Source organism: Littorina saxatilis, linkage group LG5, assembly GCF_037325665.1.
Source record: "Littorina saxatilis isolate snail1 linkage group LG5, US_GU_Lsax_2.0, whole genome shotgun sequence".
Lineage (NCBI taxonomy): Eukaryota > Metazoa > Mollusca > Gastropoda > Littorinimorpha > Littorinidae > Littorina > Littorina saxatilis.
Genome location: NC_090249.1, coordinates 59,490,104 through 59,516,430, shown reverse-complemented (window position 1 = coordinate 59,516,430; position 26,327 = coordinate 59,490,104). Strand labels below are relative to the sequence as shown.

At 43.8% G+C, this 26,327-nt stretch overlaps 2 protein-coding genes across 3 annotated transcripts in view; one reads left to right on the top strand and one right to left on the bottom strand.

Moving 5' to 3' along the window:
- Positions 1-9,973: 9,973 nt before the first annotated feature.
- On the bottom strand, positions 9,974-20,857 carry LOC138967585 (uncharacterized protein C8orf74 homolog). The gene is made up of 6 exons (XM_070340184.1): positions 20,746-20,857; positions 19,308-19,500; positions 18,763-18,938; positions 15,456-15,680; positions 12,678-12,819; positions 9,974-11,277 (listed from the first exon to the last, which is right to left on the bottom strand). The coding sequence occupies exons 1-6, from the start codon at positions 20,791-20,793 to the stop codon at positions 11,093-11,095; spliced, it is 969 nt and encodes a 322-aa protein (XP_070196285.1). The 5' UTR covers positions 20,794-20,857; the 3' UTR covers positions 9,974-11,092.
- The window catches only part of LOC138967584 (tartrate-resistant acid phosphatase type 5-like), a 19,183-nt gene continuing 13,707 nt past the window's right edge, over positions 20,852-26,327 (top strand). For both annotated transcript variants that reach the window (XR_011455993.1, XM_070340183.1), the window contains exons 1-3: positions 20,852-20,984; positions 24,637-24,845; positions 25,433-25,557. Coding sequence is in view for 1 of the 2 variants with exons in the window: in XM_070340183.1 (XP_070196284.1) it covers positions 20,936-20,984; positions 24,637-24,845; positions 25,433-25,557 (383 nt within the window). In the remaining variant the exon portion in view is untranslated. The remainder of the gene's footprint in view (positions 20,985-24,636; positions 24,846-25,432; positions 25,558-26,327) is intronic.

Here is a 26,327-nt window from a genome sequence, read left to right as displayed (position 1 = left end):
GGACGGCTTATTGGGTCGAGGAAAGTTGATGTAGTTTTCCAACACAGGGTCAACACCATTTACAGTTTAAATAGCAGGCCAATGGAAATGCACGCCAGGAGAGGAAATTACGGAGATTATTTCGAGTCACGGGCATGCTGGATTCAAAGAATCGTCTCCCCCCCCCCCCCCCCCCCCCCCCTATGTTGTCTGGAGTGGAGAGTCGGAGAAACACCGAAACATATTCCAGATCTTCGGAAACTTCGGAGATCCGATGGGATGGTCGTTGTGGGAAGGTAGTCGTTATCGAGAGGTGGTCGAAAGGACAGGTTCAGCTGTACCAGTTAAGGATAATATCATCATGCCCTTGAAACTTTTACGCCACAAGTTGAAGGCAGTGCGCTGCCTCGGCGTCAGTGGAACATTACTGTAATGTGTGTGTCCGTGCACTCTTCCGCCAGATGATGACAGCTTAGAAAGTGGAAGATCAGTGCCAGATTTGTGCGCCTCTGTCTCGGTCTCTCTGTCTCTCTCTGTCTCTCTCTGTCTGTCTCTCTCTGTGACCTTGCCCCCTCCCCTCCCCTGCCTCGGTCTCTGTCTGTCTGTGTCTGTGTCTGTGTCTGTCTCTGTGTCTGTCTCTGTGACCTTTCCCCCTCCCCTCCCCTGCCTCGGTCTCTGTCTGTCTGTCTCTGTGTCTGTGTCTGTCTCTGTGTCTGTCTCTGTGACCTTTCCCCCTCCCCTCCCCTGCCTCGGTCTCTGTCTGTCTGTCTCTGTGTCTGTCTCTGTGACCTTTCCCCCTCCCCTGCCCTGCCTCGGTCTCTGTCTGTCTGTCTCTGTGTCTGTGTCTGTCTCTGTGTCTGTCTCTGTGACCTTTCCCCCTCCCATCCCCTGCCTCGGTCTCTGTCTGTCTGTCTCTGTGTCTGTCTCTGTGACCTTTCCCCCTCCCCTCCCCTGCCTCGGTCTCTGTCTGCCTGTCTCTGTGTCTGTCTCTGTGACCTTTCCCCCTCCCCTCCCCTGCCTCGGTCTCTGTCTGTCTGTCTCTGTGTCTGTCTCTGTGACCTTTCCCCCTCCCCTCCCCTGCCTCGGTCTCTGTCTGCCTGTCTCTGTGTCTGTCTCTGTGACCTTTCCCCCTCCCCTCCCCTGCCTCGGTCTCTGTCTGCCTGTCTCTGTGTCTGTCTCTGTGACCTTTCCCCCTCCCCTCCCCTGCCTCGGTCTCTGTCTGTCTGTCTCTGTGTCTGTCTCTGTGACCTTTCCCCCTCCCCTCCCCTGCCTCGGTCTCTGTCTGTCTGTCTCTGTGTCTGTCTCTGTGACCTTTCCCCCTCCCCTCCCCTGCCTCGGTCTCTGTCTGCCTGTCTCTGTGTCTGTCTCTGTGACCTTTCCCCCTCCCCTCCCCTGCCTCGGTCTCTGTCTGTCTGTCTCTGTGTCTGTCTCTGTGACCTTTCCCCCTCCCCTCCCCTGCCTCGGTCTGTGTCTGTCTGTCTCTGTGTCTGTGTCTGTCTCTGTGTCTGTCTCTGTGACCTTTCCCCCTCCCCTCCCCTGCCTCGGTCTCTGTCTGTCTGTCTCTGTGTCTGTCTCTGTGTCTGTCTCTGTGTCTGTCTCTGTGTCTGTCTCTGTGACCTTTCACCCTCCCCTTCCCTGCCTCCACCTCCGCCCCCATCTAGTGAATCCTCAACTCCGCCCTCTCTTTCTCTTTCTCCCCCTCTCGGTCAATCTTACCAGAGACTGTATCTCTCTGAAACGCTACCACCCCATCTAGTGAATCCTCAACTCCGCCCTCTCTTTCTCTTTCTCTCCCTCTCGGTCAATCTTACCAGAGACTGTATCTCTCTGAAACGCTACCACCCCATCTAGTGAATCCTCATCTCCCCCTCTCGGTCAATCTTACCAGAGACTGTATCTCTCTGAAACGCTACCACCCCATCTAGTGAATCCTCATCTCCCCCTCTCTTTCCTCCCCCTTTCTGTCAATCTTACCAGAGACTGTATCTCTCTGAAACGCTACCACCCCGTTCCAACCCTCCTCCCCCAACCGCACCTCAACTCCCACTACCCCCTCCCCCTTGTTCCCCCTTCTCCAAACCGTTTGATCGATTTAACTCCGACGCCAGTCAGTGTGGTGCTGTCCGCTGCTGCTGATACTGCTGCCGCCGTTGTAGCGGCTGTGCGTCGCCGCGCGATTCAGTCACGTGGCCACGCGCCACGATGTCACGTGATGTAATGTTGACCCACTTAGTGTGTGTGTGTGTGTGTGTGTGTGTGTGTGTGATTCAAAAGAACAACCAGGATTTTGCTGAGGGGGATTTACCGTGTATTTCGTTCTGGGGTGAGGGCAATAGTGTGTCAAGGATGGTGATAGTTTCCGTGCTTCTCAGTCTAGCTGACCCTTCGTATACGATGGTGCCAATAATGTTTTTGAGATACTCGTAAACAAACACACAAGCACGCGCGTACGCACACGCACACTGACACATACACACGCACGCACGCACGTACGCATGCACACCGTGCACACACACATACACACACACACAGTGCACGCACGTACGTACGCACGCACACACTTACACATACACACACTGCACGCACGTACGCACGCACATACACACACACACACACACACACACACACACACACACACACACATCGCGCTCACACACAAACACACATAATCTTTAGCATACACAAGAACAGTACATATTTTACCATCTCCTCAGGAGAAAAAGAACAGGTCTATTAAGGGGACTGTACCTAAACTGTGTGCATTGATGCAAACGCACACTATAAGACTATCGGACTATGATAATATGGAATACTCGCGATGACGAGTCAGATACCGGTCACCATGCGTGCATAGGTCATGGGTGTACCATAACTCTTCTGCGTGGTCAAGCTGTATAAATACAGCTAGTGTAGTCGTGTTTGCGTATGTTGTGTGTGAGTGTGTGTGTGCGTGTGAGTGTGTGTGTGTGTGCGCGCGAGAAGCTCGAGTCGCTACCTCCCATAAAAACGTTAAGGGCAGAATATACCTGCGCAATTTCAGCAGCACAGACGACGCACTGCCTATTATTGATGCTGCGATAGGGATTATGACGAGTACTTGGCCTGTTTTCCTTTCACGCAACGTGTAGCGGGCTGGGATAATCTGCTGTGCGTCGTCGGTCCTGCTGAAGTTACATAGGTGAGCGCCAGGCCTTTGCAGCAGGAAGAGTTGCGCCTCTGGTTGCGCTTCCCAAGTAGGCATAGGATTCGTAAATGTTCTATGTCTACCTTTGCGAGTTATATGCTGCATAGTTTAGTATGAATCATAGCATGACGAAAGCGTGACTATGTGTTTAAAGACACACCGAGAGGATGCCATGTTGTCAAGTTATCTGTTGAATTTAACACCCGTTCGCTATTCATTTAGATAATAAAAGCTCTAATCTAGCAAATGCGTGCAAGTTTCACCAGCTCTCAGAGGCAAACAAAATAAAATAGAACGAAGCGACTAGAGAGACCGTGAGAGAAATTACACTCTGTAAAGATTACCCTAGAAACTCTTGAATATTGACATTTATAACCGAACGTTCGGACTCACTAGGCGGAGATTTCCTTTACAGTACGCAAGCTCGACGTGCTTTCTTGGGCTTTTCTTCCAGCTGGTGTCTGTTTTTCAGAAGATGCTATAATCCACAATGACAGATGACGAAACTGACCATCATGCGATGAACAGCACAATTAAATCCATGCGTTCAATCCAATAACTGATCATTGCATTGTCGTCCGCATCAGAAACAGCGCACCTCAAGTGCAAACTAATCTGTTTCTTAAAATGTAAGAGTTACAAGATAAAGTCACAGACACAAAGTCATTGGCAAAGTCCCAAAGAATCGCGATGTCTTCTTGGTGTCCATTTACGCTGTCTATGCACACTCAGTAAGCCGGCTCACTTTCAGGTGCATACAACTTTTACACGCCGCAGATTTTGCACCTCGCGAGAAGTGATCAGCTGCCATGCTGCCAGAAACCTGCGACTGATAATCCGCTAATCCGCTAATCTGCTGCGGCGAATAGTGCAGCTGTCTGTCCGCAGTAAGCTTACGTTCACTTCGTATGGCGGACGTCCTTCCCTGACCCGTGTCCAGTCTGTCACTGGCCTGTTGATAGCTCAGGGTTGCACACGACTGTCACCAACCGATTTTCACCCAACTTCAGTGGGTTTTAAGTCGCTCCCGATGCGCTGCAGGCCAAGTCGGCGAGAAGTCTGTCATGTGAACTGACGGTCCCGACGATTTAGTTCCGATTTAGCAGCGACTTGGGAACTCAGTTGAGCGCTGCTCGACTCCTCGGCGATTTGCAAGTGACTCAAGTTGTGGCAGACATTTATTATTGCTCTTTCCGACTGGGTTAGGCCATCTTTGTAACCGGAAAACTAATGCCACCGGACAAACTCGAATGTGCAAGTCAGATGAGAATCGCACTTAGAAGTAGTCTGCGTGTTAACGCTGTTCACACGGGCAGCGATGTTCAAACAGTATGGTTCTGACAAAAATCGCTTGAAAGTTGGGGGAAAGTTGATTTGAAAGTCTACAGTGAACAACACGCACCAGCTGAATACATATGCACGAAAGCCTTACCTGTCAAAAGAGGACACCTTCAGAACCGGGCCAATGATTTCCTTGTAGTTCTAAACTGGCATACCAACAGCGTCCTTTTGGGAGTGTGTGTGGGTGTTAGTGTTTGTGGGTGTATGTGTGTGTGTGTGTGTGTTAGTGTGTGTGGGTGTATGTGTGTGTGTTAGTGTGTGTGGGTGTATGTGTGTGTGTGTGTGTTAGTGTGTGGGTTAGTGTGTGTGGGTGTATGTGTGTGTGTGTTAGTGTGTGTGGGTGTGTGGGTGTTAGTGTGTGTGGGTGTATGTGTGTGTATTAGTGTGTGTGTGGGTGTTAGTGTGTGTGGGTGTTAGTGTGTGTGGGTGTTAGTGTGTGTGGGTGTATGTGTGTGTGTCTGAGTCTGAAGTTGTATTCGCTTAAACTTTGTAACTTTGTACAGTTCATTGCGAAGGGGAGGATGAGGGAGAAAGGGAGTTAGGGGACGATTCCGTGTGTGTGTGTGTGTGTGTGTGTGTGTGTGTCAGTGTGTGTGTGTGTGTGTGTCAGTGTGTGTGTGTGTGTGTGTGTGTGTGTGCGTGTGTGTGCGTGCGTACGTGTGTGTATGTGCGTGTATGTGCGTGTGTATATGTGTGTCACACACACATGCACAAAACACTCAGTCTGTCATCCACGACTCAAAACAATCTTACTCTTTCGACTACAAACACAAGTTGACACGAACAGTAGATTAAATACACATAAATACACATACCACTCATTAACAAACCATACAACTCTTTCTTACGATAACTTTGACAACGACAACAACAAGATCAAACAGTAATAAAGTCAATAACGACAAAGAATTCTTTCTTTATTTGGTGTTTAACGTCGTTTTCAACCGTTCAGGGTTATATCGCGACGGGGAAAGGGGCTTTGGGATAGAGCCACTTGTTAATTGTTTCTTGTTCACAAAAGCACTAATAAAAAAATTGCTCCAGGGGCTTGCAACGTAGTACAATATATGACCTTACTGGGAGAATGCAAGTTTCCAGTACAAAGGACTTAGCATTTCTTATATACTGCTTGACTAAAATCTTTACAAACATTGACTATATTCTATACCAGAAACACTTAACAAGGGTAAAAGGAGAAACAGAATCCGTTAGTCGCCTCTTACGACATGCTGGGGAGCATCGGGTAAATTCTTCCCCCTAACCCGCGGGGGGTACGACAAAGAATAATTATTTTCCCTTTAACGCATCTTTCACACCTCTCACTTTCGCTCAGTTCACAATGACGTTATGGATCCTGCACTTTTAGCTGTAAGGACGGCTTAGGCTAATGTTACCATGAATGCGTATCCGAAATCGTCCAAATACAGACAATCGGAAACCACCAGACCCCATCACAAACAGAATTCCACAATCCACCGGTGTTGACTTAAAGGCCAACAACTCGGGTGCAGAGTCTGCTGTGAAAGGAGCGGCAGCCTCCCCTTTCACAATCAGAATGCGGTAAAGGCTGAATGAGGATTTAGTGGAAAGGGTGCGTATGGATTAGCACGCGTGACTGCTGATGAGCTCAACCAGCTGGAAGGACTTCGCCAAGGTATACTGTGACGTCATTTGTGCTGCAGGTTTGATCGGTGCTGTGTTGTAAAGTGGTGTGTGTGTGGGGGGGGGGGGGCAGGAGAAAAAGGGGGAGATAAAAGAAGATGAAAAGAGCTAGAGAGAATGAGAGAGAGAGTGTATGTGTGTGTGTGTGTGTGTGTGTGTGTGTGTGTGTGTGTGTGTGTGTGTGTGTGTGTGTGTGTGTGTGTGTGTGTGTGTGTGAGAGAACTCAGAACTCAGAACTCAGAACTTTATTACATAAGGATAAAGGTTTTAGGCTTAGCCTAATCTTCCAACCTGTCCTTGGAACATATACAGAGAATAATTGTAAACAAAAACAAAGACTGCGCACATACCTCATCAAAGTATTAAACTAATAAAACATCAAAATAATGGTCGAGTATAAACATACAAAATATTGGACTCACAAAGTCATATAAACAAAACCAAATACAAACAAACGTAAATGTTTTTTTACATTTCTTAAAAAAGTACAGCAATGTATTGCTGAACATGGCCATATATACAGGCAGCTAAAGTTTCAAGAAGAAGGGGGAGGGGGACGAGGGATTACACATTCAGATTAACTACATATACAATATTTAAAAAACAAACAAACACTTAAGAGCATTGCATACATTATCCGAGTACACAATGGAAACTAAACATCAGGGACAGTTTATAGTGTGATCAAATGTGTGTGCAACTGCCTTTTAAAGGCCTTTAATGATGCGGATCGTTTGATTTCTATTGGCAAAGAATTCCACAGAGATGATCCTGAAAAAGCTAAGCTGGATTTATAAAGATCTATACGAAGAATTGGAGGAAGTAAATTTTGAGACCCATACCTCTTCGTAACATGTGTAAAATAGGATTGCACATAACTGGGCACATCACCATGAACTAATTTATACATAAAGACAGCCTTATTGTATGCAAGGTGGGTTTTTAGGGGAAGGAAATTAAGGCTGTTTAACTTCATTTCTGTAGACATGTGCGACTGATTCATACATGATAAGTTTTGCAGCACGACGGTACAAAGAATTGAGTTTCAATAAGTGAACATCACTGCAGCCATCCCACAATGTCGAAGCAAAATTAATATGAGGCATTATAAGAGCATGAACGAACATTTTTAATGTTTCAGACTTCGCATAATGTTTGAGTTTTGACAACAAATACAAATTCCTTGATAACACTTTGCAGAGGTTGCTTATGTGTGTTTGCCATTTCATTTCTTCATCGACAGTTACACCAAGTATGCGATGTTCTTTAACTTGCTGTATTTGAGTTGTACCTAAGGACAGTTGTAATTTAAGAGGACTTATCTGATGCTTTTGTCTTGTGGTAATAACAATGCTTTTAGTTTTTTCTGGGTGCAGTATCATGGCATTTGATGTGCACCATTTCGCAACTTCGTCCAAAGTGTTCTTCAGGGAAGAATTTACTGATTCCAACGAGGTGTTACTGGTATGAATAGACGAATCGTCTGCAAAAAACTCGCATTTGACTTTATCATCCGATACATGTAAAGGCAAATCATTAACGTAAATACAAAAGAGAATAGGTCCCAATACAGACCCTTGAGGGACGCCATGTTTTACTAGTGCAGTAGACGAATTCTGGCATTGTAGAGTGACATATTGTGTCCGGTCAGCAAGATACGATTTAAAGAAGTCACAGACCGAATTGTTTCTCAAATAATAGTGTAATTTTTTCAACAATATGGAATGATCGACTAAGTCAAATGCTTTCTTAAAATCCAAAAACAATGCTCCTGTAACTTCAGACTTGTTCATTGCTGACAGCCAAGCTTCACATAGAGACGTAAGAGCTGTGTGGCAAAAATGCTTGGACCGAAAACCGGATTGAAACTGATGGAACAAATTTTGTTCTTCTATGTAAGCAAGAAGATGCTTGTGCACATGCCGTTCTAATGGTTTTGACAAAACAGGCAGCAAAGAAATGGGTCTAAAATTACTTGGTTCTGAGAGATCTTTACATTTGGGAAGGGGTATGACTTTGGCGCTTTTCAATTTAGACGGAAAAAAGTTCTGCTCAATACTAAGGTTATATACGAACGTGAGCGAATCCACAATATACGGTAGAGAAAGCTTCAATAACTTCACGGGTATTTTATCAGGACCCATGGACTTTTTATTCTCCAGGTTTTCAATAAATGTTCCGACCTCATGAACTGCAATCGGAGGAATGATAAACGCTTCATTGTGTATTCTGTTCCGCTGACAGTATTCGTCCAATTTTTCAAAACAGTTATCTGTACCCGGAGAATAGACCTTTTCGGTATCTGAGCAGCTCTCGCGAGACACGCTCTTTGTTATGCTTTGAACATCGCGAGAACTCCGAACCTTCGCTTGTGCAGCTCTCACGAGATCGCTGTACCGCATGCTTTGCTATGCTCTGAAGCTTGCGAGAGATTACGAGAGCTTGGAATACCGATAGGGTCTATATGTTTCTGCCAAGCCTTCAATTTATCCGCTAAAGATATAAAATGATTATTAAATTCTTCCGCAGATAGTTTTGTTAGATTAGCAGTTGACTTTTTCCTAGATTTATCAAGGATTTCATTTACTGCCCGCCAAATTGTTGCAGTATCTTTCTTATCGGAAATCAATTTATCAAAGTAACCGGTTTTTGATTGTCTCACTCGGTTTAACACCTCATTCCTCTGCTGTTTATATTCGTCTGTCATCTTATTTTCCTTGAAATAATCTCTCAGAGCCATCGCCTCTATAATATCTGATGTTAACCAAGGTGGAAGTCTGGCATGTTTTACTCTATGCTGACGCAGGGGCACGTGCTTATCTATAATTGTGCTTAAAATGCTATACAAGTGATTAAAAGCATCATCTGCAAGACTGAAATCAAAAACGCTCTGAAATGGAGCTTCACTAAGATCACGAAAATATGCAGACTCATCAAAATGTCTAAAACTTCTGTATTCTATGGTCGTGTGGCCTTTTGGTCCTGATTTAGGCAAGCGCATAGAGACCGAACAGAGAGAGAGAGAGAGAGAGAGAGAGAGAGAGAGAGAGAGAGAGAGAGAGAGAGAGAGAGAGAGAGAGAGAGAGAGAGAGAGAGAGAGAGAGAGAGAGCAACTGTAGTCTACATGCAACGACCCATGCAGATACATGTAACCCACGTGTTAGATGCTTAATTGTGCGGGCATTTATGTGAACGAGCATAGTTATACAGATCTACAAACGCACCTTTGCATGTCAGTTGCCGGTGAGATTGAAAAAAAATCTCAAAGACAAGTAAGCTTTCTAACAAGTTGGTTCAATGCATCAACACACACACACACACACACGAGCATAAATCCACCTAAAGGAGATTCATAAAGCACTCACACAAAATGTAAGATCACAAACAATACAGTGACATGTACTTGTGGTTATGGTTTTATGTGCATGTTCGTCTTTAAGTGTGTGTGTGTGTGTGTGTGTGTGTGTGTGTGCGTGTGTGTGTGTGTGTGCGTCTGGGCGTGCATGCATGCATGCGCGGCATGAGTCAGTGTCTGGGTGTGTGTCTGTCTGCGCCTCTATGCATGCATGTGTGTGTCCGAGTGTGTGTCCTTAGACATAGGTCTGTCAGTCTGTTTCTCTGTGTTTATCTTTGCAGTGTGTGTGTGTGTGTGTGTGCACGTGTGTGTGTGTGTGTGTGTGTGTGTGTGTGTGTGTGTGCGTGCGTGTCGTTTGATATGTCTGTCAGTCTGCATCGCTTTCTCTCTCTGTTCAACGTTGCGCATGTGCATGATTCAGATACAACACAAAGAAAACGAACACACACAAATAAATCTCTTATTTACATTATATTTTTGTTGCACTTTTATACACAAGATGAAAGAAAAGTTGATGAATTACACACCAGGGCCGGACCAAATGAGTTGTAAGGGGGGGGGGTCCTCCTTTTTTGGGGGGGCAAATCAGCGAAGTGGCGAAGCCACAAGCGCGCGCCTGCTAAGCAGGCGCGCGAACTAGGGGAAAATTTGTGAAAAACGATTAAAATCTGTGCAATCTGGTGCATTGGGCCTTGTTTTGAGGGTTAAGAGCAGCATTGTGGGGGGGGGGGGGGGGGGGGGGGGGGTACCTTTTTCTCATCGGATTTCACATTGAATAAAATTTGTTAGAGACACACAAAATTTATTTTAAAAAAATAAATAAAAAATAAAAAACACTCAAAGCAAGGTACATGCTTTTTCCAGGGGTGGGGTTCCGGAACCCCTGGAACCCCCCCCTGGGTCCGGCCCTGCACACGTCCATCCCACTGGTCTGGCTGACAAGGAGTACAGTGGAACACTTCTTAAAGACCTCTGACACGTCTGAGAAAATGGCCGTACATTTACAGACGCTGTTCAACGCTGTAAAAGCAAGGTCTGAAAAGGGTACAAGTATCATTTTGGGTGGTGCATAGATATCCCCTTGTCTGTATAGATCTATGGGTGGTGTTGGAAGGAGTTCCACTGTATCTGCTGACTTTTGTGATGAACATTTTTTATTTTTACATGTAACTTTCTTCTTTTTGTTGTTGTTGTTGTTGTGTTTTTTCTCTTTTATGTTTTATGTATTCGCGCAATTCCTTGATATCTTGCGTGTCCTCTTTAACCCCTGTTCATTTCCTACCTACTTTCATGGATTGCTAACATTTCTCTTCCTGTGCCATCTCATCACCTGTATGGGTTGTTAACTTTAGCTTGGGGCTAGGAGGTGAAAAGGGCAACTTTACTTCACCTTCTGCTTCATCTTTTTTTCTCACTTTTACTGTATTCTCCCCTACTTTATTTTATTTTTTAACAGGGACAGATAAAAAGCTGATTGGCTGCAAACCGTATACTGCACAAGAGTCCAGGGAGGTAACTTCACAACACAAATTGCATCATGGATCATGAATCTGTCAGCAAAAGTAGAGGAGTCAAGTGTGCTTGGATCCTCTGGAACTGGCTCGGCTGCGGGCTGACGATTTGGCCGACTTGGCTGACTTTGGTTTGTCCGTGCTGCTGTTTGAGTTCTTGTTCTTCTTGTCTCCCTTGCCGTGGCCCGTGCCTTGCTTTGACAGCAGTGGGATGGGCGACTTGGGCTTGAAGCGTGGCGGAGGACCTGCAAGAAAAAGAGAACAACATTACGGTGGTACCTGTCTATGATGACCTGCCAATTTAACACTTCCCCCATTTAAAACCTTACTTTTTACCTTTTTCTGGGTAAATTTACCTCAATGTTAAGAATCCCGGATTCTTAAGGCCTGATTATCTAAGATTTCTGTAGGTTTTAAAATAGGTGTTTCACTGTACATGTATTAGAGTTGAACTTGTCTATAAAGACCTTCCAATATAAGATTTCACCCTTTTTAAGACGTCACTATTTCCGTTCATAACCTCTGTAAATGTACCTGAATGTTAAGACTCCTTCCTTTTTAAGACCTGATTTTTCAGATTTGTGCAGGTCTTAAAATGGGCGTTCCACAGTATTATGGTTGAACTCGTCTATAATGACCACCAAAGGGACCCACCCAAAAGTGGTAGTTGTGGACAGTTGGTTGCTATGGAAAGGTGAATTAAATAGGAAACAACTCTTTGGGATCTTCTTCTTCTTCAGCGTTCCAGAATGTTCTGATTACGTGTGAGCTCGTTTGCCCATTTGGGTACCCCACACGATACTCTGAGAGCATAGTCAACTTCACTCCGCTTTCGTTGAGTAGGCATGCTGAATATTTTCGTGTTTCTAAAACCCACCGAACTCCGACATGGATTACAGGATCTTTTCCGTGCGCACTTGGTCTTGTGCTTGCGTGTACACACGAAGGGGGTTAAGTCACTAGCAGGTCTGCACATAAGTTGACCTGGGAGATCGGAAAAATCTCCACTCTTAACCCACCAGGCGGCAGCGACCGGGATTCGAACTCACGACCTCCTGATTAGGTGGCCGATGTCTTACCACCACGCCACTGCGCCTGTCTCTTTGGGATCATTTGGGGTGGTTGTTATGGGCAGGTGCCCGTAATCAAGAGGGGGTCTCCAGGGCAGGTTTCACTGTAATTATGATCTTGAACACTTTCACTATTGGGGAAGAATGGTGACTGCTTTGTTTTCTATCATAGAACCATGAGCAAAAGCTTGTGACGTTACCTCAAATCTGCTAACTCAACTGTCCCTTTTCTTTCTCCATTTAGTTACCCCAAGTCTGTATGTTGGTCAATGTGTTGGTCTGTGTGTGTGTGTGTGTGTGTTTTTGTGTGTGTGTGTGTGTGTGTGTGTGTGTGTGTGTGTGTGTGTGTGTGTGTGTGTGTGTGTGTGTGTGTGTGTGTGTGTGTGTGTGTGTGTGTGTGTGTGTGTGTATGCGTGTTTGTATGCGTGTGTGTGTGTGTACATGGTGATGTAGCTGTTTCAGTTGTTCTCAATACGGGTTTTTGCTAGTTTTTTCGGTCGGTCGGCTGATCATATGTTTTTGCAAGCAGACCTAGAACAGGAGGTCTGTGGTTGTCTCATTTCGTTTGCTCATACCTAGAACAGCAGGCCTTGGTAGACAAGTTTTCTCCAGTTTAACCTCCAGGTCTTTACGGACATCCGCAATTTTGGTGGTGAGGGCTTTGCTTGTTGCTTCAGTGTATTCTGACAGCAAGCTACGTAGCATGTCTCCTAGCGCCTGAAACAAGGCAAACACAAAGTGAAATCAAAGGCCAGTCACACAACATGCTTTTCATGCTTCCCCAAATGACATGTAATAATATCGTGCATTCTTGAGAAAGAGATACAGTGTTATCTTTTGTCTTAACTCATTGTCTCCCAGGTACGGATATATCCGTACCCACTCATATGGCTCTATCTGACCAGGTACGGATGTATCCGCTTAGACTGTTAGCTTCAGTCGCTTCCTGTAACGTCGATCTAACGCCTGCATTCCAGCGTGTTGATACAGTTACTACACAGTTACTACAATTCTGAGTGACCTGCTGCAGCACAGCTGGTCTCGGCTAAATAAAACTTGGTCAACATAGGTGAGGTAGAAAGTGTTAAAAGAGAGAGAGAGAGTCCTTAAAAGGGAGGTGAATTTAGTGACGCTTTGGAAAAAAAAGTCTGAGAAAAAGTGGTTGTATTATGCAGCGAGTCTTGCAATGGATGGTCTTAAAGGCTGACATTGTCCTATTTAATTAGTTTAATTACTTCCAGGGCTTTTCCCATCGTTGCTAGGTGGGCTATCTTTAAGGCTGACACTGTCCTATTTAATTAGTTTAATTACTTCCAGGGCTTTTCCCATCGTTGCTAGGCGGGCTATCTTAAAGGCTGACATAGTCCTATTTAATTAGTTTAATTACTTCCAGGGCTTTTCCCATCGTTGCTAGGCGGGCTATCTTAAAGGCTGACATAGTCCTATTTAATTAGTTTAATTACTTCCAGGGCTTTTCCCATCGTTGCTAGGCGGGCTATCTTAAAGGCTGACATAGTCCTATTTAATTAGTTTAATTACTTCCAGGGCTTTTCCCATCGTTGCTAGGCGGACTATCTTAAAGGCTGACATAGTCCTATTTAATTAGTTTAATTACTTCCAGGGCTTTTCCCATCGTTGCGGGGATATATAAAGTAAGCTTCCTGCAAAGTTTTAGGTTTGAAGTCCTTACCAATTACGAGAAATAATTAATTCTTTATTGCATTGTTTAGCAACAGTTCTCCAGGACTTGGGCTATTTTTAGACCGTTGACATCACTTCGTGACGTTTCGTAAACCAAAGATGGCGTCGGAGACAGTCAAAGAGCGGTTGCTTACAATGGCAAAAAAGATAGAAGTAAACCCGTCTAAAGCTGTCAAGGCCACTAAATCTGCTGAGAAGAGAAAGTGGACTTCTTGCTTCATCACCACGCAGCACCAGCGCTGGGTCGCGCTGAAAGAAAGATTGTTTTCGTCAGAGGCCCATCGCTTCAAATTGAGAACCAAGTACAAAGGGGATACTGAACTCGCCAAAGTTTTGCTGGACACGTGAGTACATAGGCCTATTAGAAAATTAGATGTACTTGTAGCTTGTCAGCTGAAGCCTGTGGCCTTATTCTTGCGAATATGTGCTGTGAGAGATCGTATATTTCCGCCTGCGCAATTTCCGGAAAACATCCACTTTCACTTTGAGACTGTTCTGTTTACATTCGACACTATCAACACCACTTTGCAATACTGAAATAATTTTTTCTGTGTTCGAAAGCTACAGCCAATCGTTATTATATCCCCATAGGTACAGTTTTATAACATTATTGGCACATGTAAACAATATGAATTAATTAATGATCGCTACGAATATGGCAGCCTTTAACAGAGAGTCCACTGTACAAAAACAAAAACATGTTAAGTTTGCTGTTGTTTGGTGTGGGCGGCTTTCTTTATCTCTCTGGTTATGTCATACCTGTCAAGTCCTACGCATTCTGCGTAATTCTTACGGATTTTTGGTGTTTTTTGGGTCCTACGTCGTATACCTCAAACCATACGCATTTTCAGCGATTACAATCGATTTTTTTTTTTTTTGAGGGGATAAATTTTTTAGGTTCGCCTGAGGATAGAAACTGACCGCGCGGTAAGTGTTTTCGGCGGAAGTTGACGTCAGCGGACGTCAGTACGCATGCGCACAGCTTTACAGCACCAGTGTGCAATTGCTTGTAAGTTTTGTGCTGCAAATGTACAAGTTACACAAAAATATTGATTTCCGTCACAAAATGTCCTAACAAAACAATATAATATTTTCTTCACTTGATTATGAGCATTCTATTTTACGTTACAAGATCAGTGGAAGAATTAAGAAACAGTAAAGGCTAGCGAGTTATTTTGTTACAGGTAGAAGACACTAGGCTTAAATTCAAAATTATCAGGACAGAGTGATCCGATCTTGATGTACTTGCATTTTTGTTTGCACGGCTTCTCAACCTCATTATCAATCACTTTTACTGATACTCATGATAAGCGATAAATGTGTTCTACGACAGTGGGACCCCCCTTTTAAGACCAACGAAAATCTGAACAAATCAGGTCTTAAAAATTAAGGAGGGAGTCTTAAAATGGGGGTAAACTTACAGGGGTAATGAATAGAAAGTCTGAGAAAACAAGGTCTTAAAAAGGAGGGAGTCTTAAAATGGGGGTAAACTTACAGACCTTATGAATAGAAAGTCTCAGAAAACAAGGTCTTGTAAGGTGGACTCCACTGTATTTCTTATTACAAAACTACCTTAGATAACCATTTCAAATACCAAAGCAAACACACTCTATGTCTAAGCCAACAACGCATCAAACGATTTGTATTCTTACATCTTTGGTGAGGGGTTGTTCCAAACTTTCAACAGTAGAGCTGACCACTGTCTTCTTGTCCATCATCTCCTGTGTAATTTGCTCCTGGTGAATAAGTCGCTCTTTCAGAAGCTCAAACTCGTGATTTTCCACGTTCTCCAGTTTGTTGTCGTACATCCACACGCTCTTCTCTTTCGCTGCTGCCAGGGGGAGGGGAGGGACTGGGGGGTAAACGTCCATCGTCAGCTGTGGAGAGAGAAAAGGTAGATTACAGCATTTAAGTTGAACGCAAGTCAAACGCTAGATATTGTCCTTTGTGACCCTCCACCACGAAATGAGTCGCATGTCACCTCGCGCGGTTCTGCGCTAGGCTTAATGTAAGTCCGGGGAGTGTCTGGTAACAGTGTAAGGGTCACCTTAGTCACAGGCTTATAACTCAAACAGTGTTCGCTCTTTTCTAAAACGGGTTTCACCACTAGATAAAGCATAACAAACTCTTTAGGAAAATGTAAAAATATGAAAATCGTGCAAAGGTGACGTGCGACTCATTCCGTGGTGGAGGGTCACATTTGTATGTTGTTTCTTCTTTTAGGATCAGCACTATTACCAGCTATTGTGTTTTCAGCGTAGCAATAGGGTCCGATATTTAGACGAGTCGCATTATACTTGTTCGAGTCTAAATATCGGACCCTATTGCTACGCTGAAAACACAATAGCGATTATATAGCTGTTATGACCTTGATTTGTTGTTCCAAACTTACAAAATGACAGTTATTGCGTCGATGCGTTGATCTCAGGTTTTGATAGCAGACAAACTTCTTACGCGCATCATGTTCGCGCAGACATGCACACCGCTACACGCTTTCTGACTTTGTAAGAAAAACTGACTCCAACCGCATTCGACTTCACAACACAGTTGTTGAAACAGCCTTTTAAGTTGTCAGTGTATGCTGTTGTCGATAGAAACATCGCCGTGGTACAGATGGGTGAACCGGAATCATGCGTCGGCCATTTTTCTCAATATGCTTTTGGATATTGAGTAAAATGGCCGACTTCTGCTGCATTATGCTTTGATGATCGGAAGAGACCATCCAATCACAGCCCCCGAATTCCCCCACGTGTTCATCAGAATAGCTATATAAGCTTATAGCTTGTTGTTGATTGTTGCTGCCCTACATGCCAATGGGCACAAAGGGCAGTAAGTAAGTAAGTTGTTGTTGATTCCAAACCTGCTTGTTATATATTGTATCATATCTATGAATTGTTGAATTTAACACTGTTTAAACCAAGATTATTTTGTAGTCATAATGTCCATTGACAAACTGCGGTATAAAGTATCATAACTTATTAACAAAAAGTCTATGTAATCCTCTGTGAAGCTGGTATCCAGTGAAACTGTTGTGAGATGTCCGCTTATGAGATTTTTATTTTTACACCCCCGGTATAGGGGTGTGTATAGGTTTCGCTCGATGTGTTTGTTTGTTTGTTTGTTTGTTTGTGTTCGCATATAGATCTCAAGAATGAACGGACCGATCGTCACCAAACTTGGTGAACAGGTTCTATACATTCCTGAGACGGTCCTTACAAAAATTGGGACCAGTCAAACACACGGTTAGGGAGTTATTGGTGGATTAAAATTATACAACGACTTATATAGACGGATACCCCCGTTGGTCAAAGGGAAATAACCATTCTCACTGCCACCAACTGAGAAGGTTATTTCCCTTTGACGGGGGTGTTTTTCCTATCAGAGGAATTTCTTGTTATTTTTACTTTTGCATAGACACCCACCTCATACAAGTTTGGTTACCACCATAAACAATAAGGTTTTGCAGCTTCACAAAATGTCTGTTCTGAAGCATTTAATATCCATGCCTTTCCTTTTATCACTGAAATAAAGAAGAGACTCAATAATCACACAAAAAGCACACATAAGAGTTAACTCTGTACTACCGTTTCTTTCAAATGTCGTTCACGTGATGTCTTATAGCTTAAAAGTGTAAATCGAAGTATGTGAAGCCTCTGTGAATGATACTGCAGTTCAATTTCATATTACCCGCTATTACGAGCTAGTCGTGTGACAGAGAGTTTTCTTGCACACGAGACTGTAGATGTTTCACGACGGCTTTAGCCGGAGTGAAACAGCAGCAGTCGAGTGTGCAAGAAAACTCTCTGTCACACGACTAGCTCGTAATGGCGATTATGTCTCACAGCTTCAACAGAGGAGAGAACAAACACATTTTGCGTACTCACGCTTGATAAACCTAAACACAGGAGCAGCCATTGTGGAGAGATCTACTTTTTGACGAAAGTGACCGAACAACTATAAATGACATCTCGGTATATGTGAATGACGTCACAGTCATCGTCACAGTCTGTATCTTTTGAAGCATTGCAATCTTCATGACGTCTTTCTGTGTCTGCATCCGCGAAATGTTTGTTCTTTCCGGGATCTTTGTCATCTATGTTCATAACTCTGTCCTTCTAGATTCAGACTAACAGGCCTCCTGAGCGAGCCACTTTCCAAGGGCAGCTAAATTCGCGTATGGAAACAGTACTGTCGTCTGGGATGCCGTTTTCAGTATTCTCAGCGTTGAAGAATTTGTAAAGAGAAGAAACGATAACAGCAGGAGAAATAAAAGTCGTGTGTGCATTTTGGGGTTTTTGGAGGGACGATTTCGAGTTTGAATCCGTTCTTGCACATGCTCCAAAGCGTGTAACATACAATCTTGCACACGTTTGCTTTAGTAGTGGCAAAGAAGGAAAGCGTGTGACATAACCCTATAACAAACTGAATAATCAAAAATTAATAGTTATGCTTTAAAGAATAGAAGAGAGATCTCCAGAAGTAGTAGGTGAACAAAACAAAACAAAACGAAACACAACAGAAACCAGTTTTGGTAAATTCTTCGTCAATATTTCTTCAGCCTGTCGCTGATTTCTTCATGATGGTCATGATGATAATGGTAGTTCATGTACATGTAGTTGATCTTCAGACCACAAACCACCACTATCAACACCCTATAGCCACAGCCATGTACATGTAGTTGATCTTCAGACCACAAACCACCACTATCAACACCCTATAGCCACAGCCATGTACATGTAGTTGATCTTCAGACCACAAACCACCACTATCAACACCCTATAGACACAGCCATGTACATGTAGTTGATCTTCAGACCACAAACCACCACTATCAACACCCTATAGACACAGCCATGTACATGTAGTTGATCTTCAGACCACAAACCACCACTATCAACACCCTATAGACACAGCCATGCAGTACTAAACCAAGTGAGAGAGGAAAACTTTGAATACAAACATGTGGGATCTTCGCCTTGCGTGGATACGTCATGACGTACTTATACAGCTGGAAGTGGGTGAAGAAGGTGGTAAAGAGAAAGTCGGTGTACACTTTGTACTTGCACTCCCCAAGCTCCAGCAGTAGGTTTGTGGACTGAGCTATGTAGAGACGCACGGCCTCTGTGATGGTCTTGTCTATGCAAACATAACAAAACATTAATCTATCAATCATGCTGTGGATAGAAACACAAGGGTAATCTGGTGTTAAATGCTGCATGGCACATGAAGACCTCCTTTTTATCATATTGTTTACTTGGCTTTCAAATTTTTTCTCCTTTCAAAATAATGTTGTTGGTTGTTGTACGTTTTTTGTATTAAAAAAAAATCTATGCACATTTAGTTGCCGCTTAAGTTATATAAAATAAGCTGCATTTTGCCTGCAAAAATTGGGCATCAACTTGCCATATTTATCCATTCAACAATCATTCACTCACTCACTTAAAGTTAAAACTACTATTTGATGGAAAAACATGCCATTAACTCTCCTCTCAGAACATTCATTACCTGTTGCTGTAGCGAGGAATTCATCAGCAAACTGCACAACGCAGCACACTTGTTCCCACGGAAACCCTTTTTTGACAGCAAACATCAGGTGGTCATAGAAGAAGTCCACCTGGATGGATTTCTGCATGTTGCATTCATCTTCGTACGGCCCGAAGTTCATCAACTCCGCCAGTAGACTGCGTCCATGTTTTTCCTGCCAGTGAAAAAATGACGTCAACGATAACATTCAGTGTTGTTCCAAGACACAGAAGACAATGGACCTGGATTCAAAATATATACAGTGGAACCCCCCTTTGAAGACCTCCAAAAATCTGAGTAAATCAGGTTTTATAAAGGAGGTATTTCTTCTTCTTCTTCTTCTTCTGCGTTCGTGGGCTGAAACTCCCTCGTACACTCGTGTTTTTTGCACGAGTGGAATTTTTACGTGTATGACCGTTTTTTACCCCGCCATTTCGGCAGCCATACGCCGTTTTCGGAGGAAGCATGCTGGGTATTTTCGTGTTTCTATAACCCACCGAACTCTGACATGGATTACAGGATCTTTTTCTTGGGCACTTGGTCTTGTGCTTGCGTGTACACACGGGGGTGTTCGGACACCGAGGAGAGTCTGCACACAAAGTTGACTCTGAGAAATAAATCTCTCGCCGAATGTGGGGACGAACTCACGCTGACAGCGGCCAAATAAAGGAGGTACATTTACACAGGTTATGAACAGTAAGTCTGAGAAAGCAAGGTCTTCAAAGGGGGGGGGGGGGGGGAGGGGGGGTCTTATAAGGGGGTTCCACTGTATATCTGAAAATGTCCTCGCCACGAAGAAGTTGTTGTGTCAAAATATATCCTGTGTGTCCAAAACTTCGGACATGTGACAAGTCTGGGGTCAGAACAATGGGTAAGATCAAACAAAAGTAGGCGTAAATAATTGAAGACCTAGGCCTGGGAACAACACTGACAATTCTGAAAGCCTTAGATCTTTTTGTCTTGTTTTAAGTCTAAGTGTGTGTCTGAGTGAATGTGTGTGTGTGTGTGTGTGTGTGTGTGTGTGTGTGTGTGTGTGTTACCTCGATCTGTGTGTGTGTGTGGTGTGTGTGTGTGTGTGGTGTGTGTGTGTGTGTGTGTGTGTGTGTGTGTGGTGTGTGTGTGTGTGGTACCTCGATCTGTGTGTGTGTGTGTGTGTATGTGTGACGCAAGTGTAGAGTATTGGCTGTCTGTCTCTTTGTGTTTGCATTAGTACCTCAACATATTATCTGTCTGTTTTGTTTCTCACACAAAACAGAAAAGCAAAGTTACAGATCTTGCTGTAGATTCAAGCTTTTTAAACGGTACAGCTAAGGTTTCAATCGTTAAAACTTTCATTCATAACAGTAATAGGTTACATATTTAAACATATAATATCAAACCAAACCCATCAATATGTAAAAACATATGATTTAGTAATTACCCCCAAAGAAGCGATTTGCTTCGCTTCGGCTTCTCCCACGGCAGCCATCTTTGTTGCTACCAAACTAAAAGCGATCGGCACTGTTCGAAAGAAACTTCGGGTATCTTCGGTTTCTTCCGTGCGCAGCGAGTATTGCTGAGGCGAGAATCACATGACTCTTGGTATCATGTGATGCAAACAGAGTTTCAAAATGGCAGAGAAGAGGCTGGTCGCTGTTGCGTTTCTCCTGTCAGTGGCAGGTTTGTAAATATTGGTTCATTTGTTTTGTGATAATGATATTGGACATAAATCGTCTGTAAACAAGCCTCCGTTTGTCGTAATGTGTGATGTACATTACATTTGTCACTAAACTAATTGCACTCACTATATAAAGACTCAAGATTTTACTGTCATAAAAACGAGGAAATTCCCTGCTGCACTGCAGATCTGAAGTACCAAGAAATAGACACGGAAGAGAGTTGTTCAAAAATTAAAACAGGTGATCAGTGAAACGAAAGAAAAAACAACCGACGACATTGTCGTACTGCCTACTCCTGACGCCGTTTCGTCAGTAATCGGAGGCCGCTATACTAGTTCAAACCAAGACCTAAGCAACCCAACTCATGCTTTTAAACTTTTCACATCAGGCTGTACATATATATTTTATGGGACTGAAACATTGACGACCATGTACGATAAAGGTCTTTTTAAATGGCGATGCAACACACCAAGGTATAAAAGCCGAAATCAGCTTCTGTGATATATACCCCATACTAACATCAAGTGGGCATTCAGATCCAGATCCAGAAAGCAAAGAAGAATGATAAGGGTTAGTGGCATGATGTCAATTTTGCCATGAACATATGTTTATCCTGATGTGGAAAAGATAAAACTAGTTAAGGATGATCTCACACATGCAAGGTTATTTTGGAAGTATTGTCATGCAATGATACATTGTGTTTTCCTGTTTGATTAAATGGACATTTGATGAAAAATCGCCTGTAGGTAAGGATGAGTTCTAACTGAAAAAAAAGACTTTTAAAGTATTGAAGTGTGTTTGGAACTGCTGGCTAAACTGAAAAAGACGAGCAAAGTTCTCTCAGATCTAAGCGCTAAGTGAATTCCAGTACGGTACAGTGGAACCCCCCTTTTTAAGACCTTGCTGTTTCAGATGTTCGGTGCATATTCCTGCAAACAATATGACCCCCATTTAAGACTACCGGCCTCCCCTTAAGACCTGAATTTTTCACATTTTGGGAGGTCTTAAATGGGGGGTTCCACTGTACTACATATTCCAGTACTTCACAAGAAAAATAACAAGTACTCAAGCACTCTTGTGGCATAAAAAAAAAACCACCATTTGGTTTCAAAGTCCATGTGAGGGTTACATTAAACTTGAGCTGTCTTGAAAGATGGTGTCATTATTTGGATCACACCTGCCGCTTTGGGTGCTTGTTCATGTGATTTGTGTCACGTATGCTGCTTTGATATTACCAGGTCAGCTGTTTTGATATGATGGTGTGACTCTTTTGACCGAGTAAGCTTAGATAAGCTGGGGTTACATACTTTTGATAAAGACAAAAGGTACATTGAATCTTATCTTGAGTTGCAGCAGCCTTATGTTGGTTTGAGCTACAACTACTTGATTTAGCTGTTGTACCAATTTAATACAGTGGACCCCCCATATACAACTTAAAAAATCATATATGTCTTTCTGTGGTGACCATCAAAGACATACAATGATACATGCATGTTTGTTACCAATAGTAAAAAAACTTTGACTCATGCTTTCGGTGATACATATATACTTATTATTTTGTATTTGGTACATTGACACACACAATACAAGAAGATGGATATTGCAGTTCCAAGGTTAATCACTAAATGCAGGAAAAATGCTGGATTGTACTCAAATGTGTATTGCTTATCCTGCTACAGAGATCCCTCCATTTGAAAATCCCAAATATTTAGGAAAAATGAGGTATAAAAGGAGAGGGAGCCTTGACCCTCTTGTAAACAGATTTACATATACTGTTAAAAAAAAGAAACGCATAGTTGCTACTTGCCAAATTTGTTTTATTTTTCGAAAAAATTAACAGAAAATCCAATATTTAGATTATTTGTTTGAAATTTGGTATGGACACAGTTGAATGCACACACAGTTCATTTGCATCTTCAAATCAATCAGTCAATCAATACGATTGGGTGCCGAGGCTGTCAAGTCAGTAGGGGGTGTGACTGCCTTGAGCAGCAACAACTGCCCGGCACCTTCTGGGCATGGACTGGATCAGATGGCGGATATCTTGCTGTGGGATGGTGTCCCACTCCTCCTGAAGTGCCTGCAATAGATCGCGGTGATTTGCCGGCGCTTCTTCTCGCCTGCGCACACGTCTGTCCAATTCATCCCAGAGGTGTTCTATCGGGTTCATGTCTGGCGACATGGATGGCCAGGGAAGCACCTGGACATGGTGGTCGGTGAGGAACTGGGTGGTGAGTCGTGCTGTGTGCGGGCGAGCGTTGTCCTGCTGGAATATGGCATCCTGGTCAGCCAGAAGAGGAAGGGCGTGTGGGCGCAGAATTTCCTCCACGTATCGCTGGGCAGTTATGCGCCCTTGGACGTGCACCAGGGTGCTCCTTCCAGCGGTATTGATCGCCCCCCACACCATGACGCCTCCACCACCATGAACGGGTGCCTCATCCACACAGTTGGGCGCGTAACGTTCGTTTACTCTCCGGTAGACCCTCCTCCGACCATCATGTCGCTGGAGCAGGAAGTAGGACTCGTCGCTGAACCACACGTGTCTCCAGTGATTCCGGACGGTCCAGCGAAGGTGCTGGTTGCCCCACTGCACTCGGTTCTGGCGATGGCGGCGGGTGAGGACAGCTCCTCTGTGAGGTCTGCGAGCTCTCAAACCAGCTTCATGCAGGCGGTTCCGCACGGTCTGGTCCGATAATCGGTGTGGCCCGGGGAGAGCCTGGACAGAAGATGAGGCCGACAGGAAACGATTCCGGAGGTGGCGGAGCCGTATGAAGCGGTCGTGAGCAGCAGTTGTCGCCCTTGGTCTTCCCGCTCGTGGCAAGTCAGCAACGGAGCCAGTGGCTTGAAACCTGACCCACAGTCTACTGATGGTGCTCTGGGACACGTGGAAGTGCCTGGCGATTGCACTTTGACTTTGGCCTGCTTGTAAACGACCCAATGCAATTTGGCGGTCTTCTCTGCTCAATCGGGCCATCTTTCGTCGCTGAATTGTCGTCTGATTTCTTTGTAGCGAACAATCCGCTTTTATGGGTTTTGGAAGACATGGTGAGAGCTCAATATTCCCCGAGTTTCACGAGATTACACTGAAGCATGACGGGTGGTCATGCCAAATGAGCAATTTTGACATTGTAGCCACTGATAACGCATGCGTCACGTGCAGAGCTCACTTGTGGCAATGGACGAAAGGTCGACGACCAGATAAACATTTTCTGCAGTTTGGTGGATATCCTTGTAGCCATATAACTAAATTAACCAAATATTACAAGCTATGCGTTTCTTTTTTTGAACAGTATATGTTATGTTATGAGCAGAACATCTTAGGGGTTAAAACGGTGGGAGTCTTAATTCAGTGTTGGGGTGTGGGCGTTGGAAGTCTAAAAAAGGGAGTTCCACTGTATTATAAACAGACATTGTGGTGAACGCCAGCAGTCTATCTGTTACGGCTTTCCACTGTATCGTATCGTCTGTTTGTCCACTGTATCGTATCGTCTGTTTGTCCACTGTATCGTATCGTCTGTTTGTCCACTGTATCGTATCGTCTGTTTGTCCACTGTATCGTATCGTCTGTTTGTCCACTGTATCGTATCGTCTGTTTGTCCACTGTATCGTATCGTCTGTTTGTCCACTGTATCGTATCGTCTGTTTGTCCACAGGATGTGCCCTGTCACAGAACAGCCTGCGTTTCCTGGTGATCGGCGACATGGGGGGCCTGCCTGTCTGGCCCTACACCACGCCCGTGGAGGTGGGGACCGGGGACGAGATGGCCAAGATCGCAAAGCAGTACTCGCCCCAGTTCATCATGGAACTCGGAGATAACTTCTACTACGATGGCGTCAGAAATCTTCAAGACAAGCGATTTGAGGTGCACTATAGTTGTCTTGGTTCTGGTTTGGTTACTGACATTTTTCTTTCTCAGAAATTGTTTTCTGTATTTATTTGTAGTGTTTGATTCTGATGATTCTTCATCAAAAGACAAGAAAGGTATGTTATTGGAACGTTATATTTATAACCAAACATTATAAATTTATTATGAACATGACGTTCCAATAACATAGCTTTCTTGTTTTCTTATTGTGAATGTTGGAACGTTGGCAGTCTATTTGTTTTTGGATTTCTGATCATTCTTCATTCTGTTACTTTTTGCACAGATTTTCTTTTTACTCTATACATGCCTTTCCCAAATACATGTACTAACGTTGGTTACCTCCCTTGCACCACCCTCTTAGTCTTGACTCTTATGGCAACTTGTTTATTCTAGCTCCACTCACAAAAACACACACATTTCTCTCTCTCTCTCTCTCTTTATTTATTACCCTCGTTGAACAGATTTTATCTTGTCTCATTCCCTCTCTCTAATCCCCACACAATACCCTTTTGCCCAGTATTATGTCACAAAGTGGTCTTTGCATAAAATGATTTATGTTTTTTGTTATGTTACGTGCAATACAGATGACCTTCGAGAGAGTGTACAAGGACGACTCGCTGCAAATCCCATGGTACCTTGTGGCCGGTAACCATGACCACAATGGCAATGTCAGCGCCCAGATCGCATACTCTCAGATATCCAAACGCTGGTCAGTTTACCAAAACCTTTTTACTTTTAGTTTAGTACTTAAACTTCAGTTCATTTCAAATTAAAATATGATTGAAGTTCTAGATTGGAATTATTTTCTTGTCAGGAAAAAGAGGTGACTTTGATAATTGCAATCAAACATTTCTCAACACCCTCTGTCTCCCTTGTGGCTGAAACACATGGACAAGGAGCATGTGGGAAAAGTTTGCCTCAATCTAAGCAAGAGTATTCACTCTTTCACACCCCATACAAACCGGACAGACTGATTTCTGCACTTCATGAAATAAGTATCCACTACTAATAAATACTTCAATAAAAACGATAATTCAAGTTTGCTAAGTCTGCCACTCTTTGCTAGGACATGTATGTTGGTGACGGCAAAGGGAATATGCATCCTTGTTTTTTGCTCGTTTTTCAAGACTGTTATAATGTATGTTTGGCAATATTCAGATTAAATTACATATTCCTACTCCGAATCACATGTAGCAGTTTACTCAGTCTAAAGTGCTAGGTCTGAAAAGGCTACCCGTCTAAGGGGAGCAACCCCAACTAAAAAAGTGTAAACGTAGCCATGGTAATGACGACGCACCCAGGGAGTTACCTCCCCTCATGCGTACCGCGTCACTACTGCTACTGACCACGTGACCCCTATCATTCGACACTTCAGCTTTCTTGAGAGCAGGTCGTGGATTTTTTGGCTCTAGTGGAAGTTCGCTGTTTGGTGTTTGCTTAGACACCCACCGGCACCCACACACCCGTCTCTTCACCCGC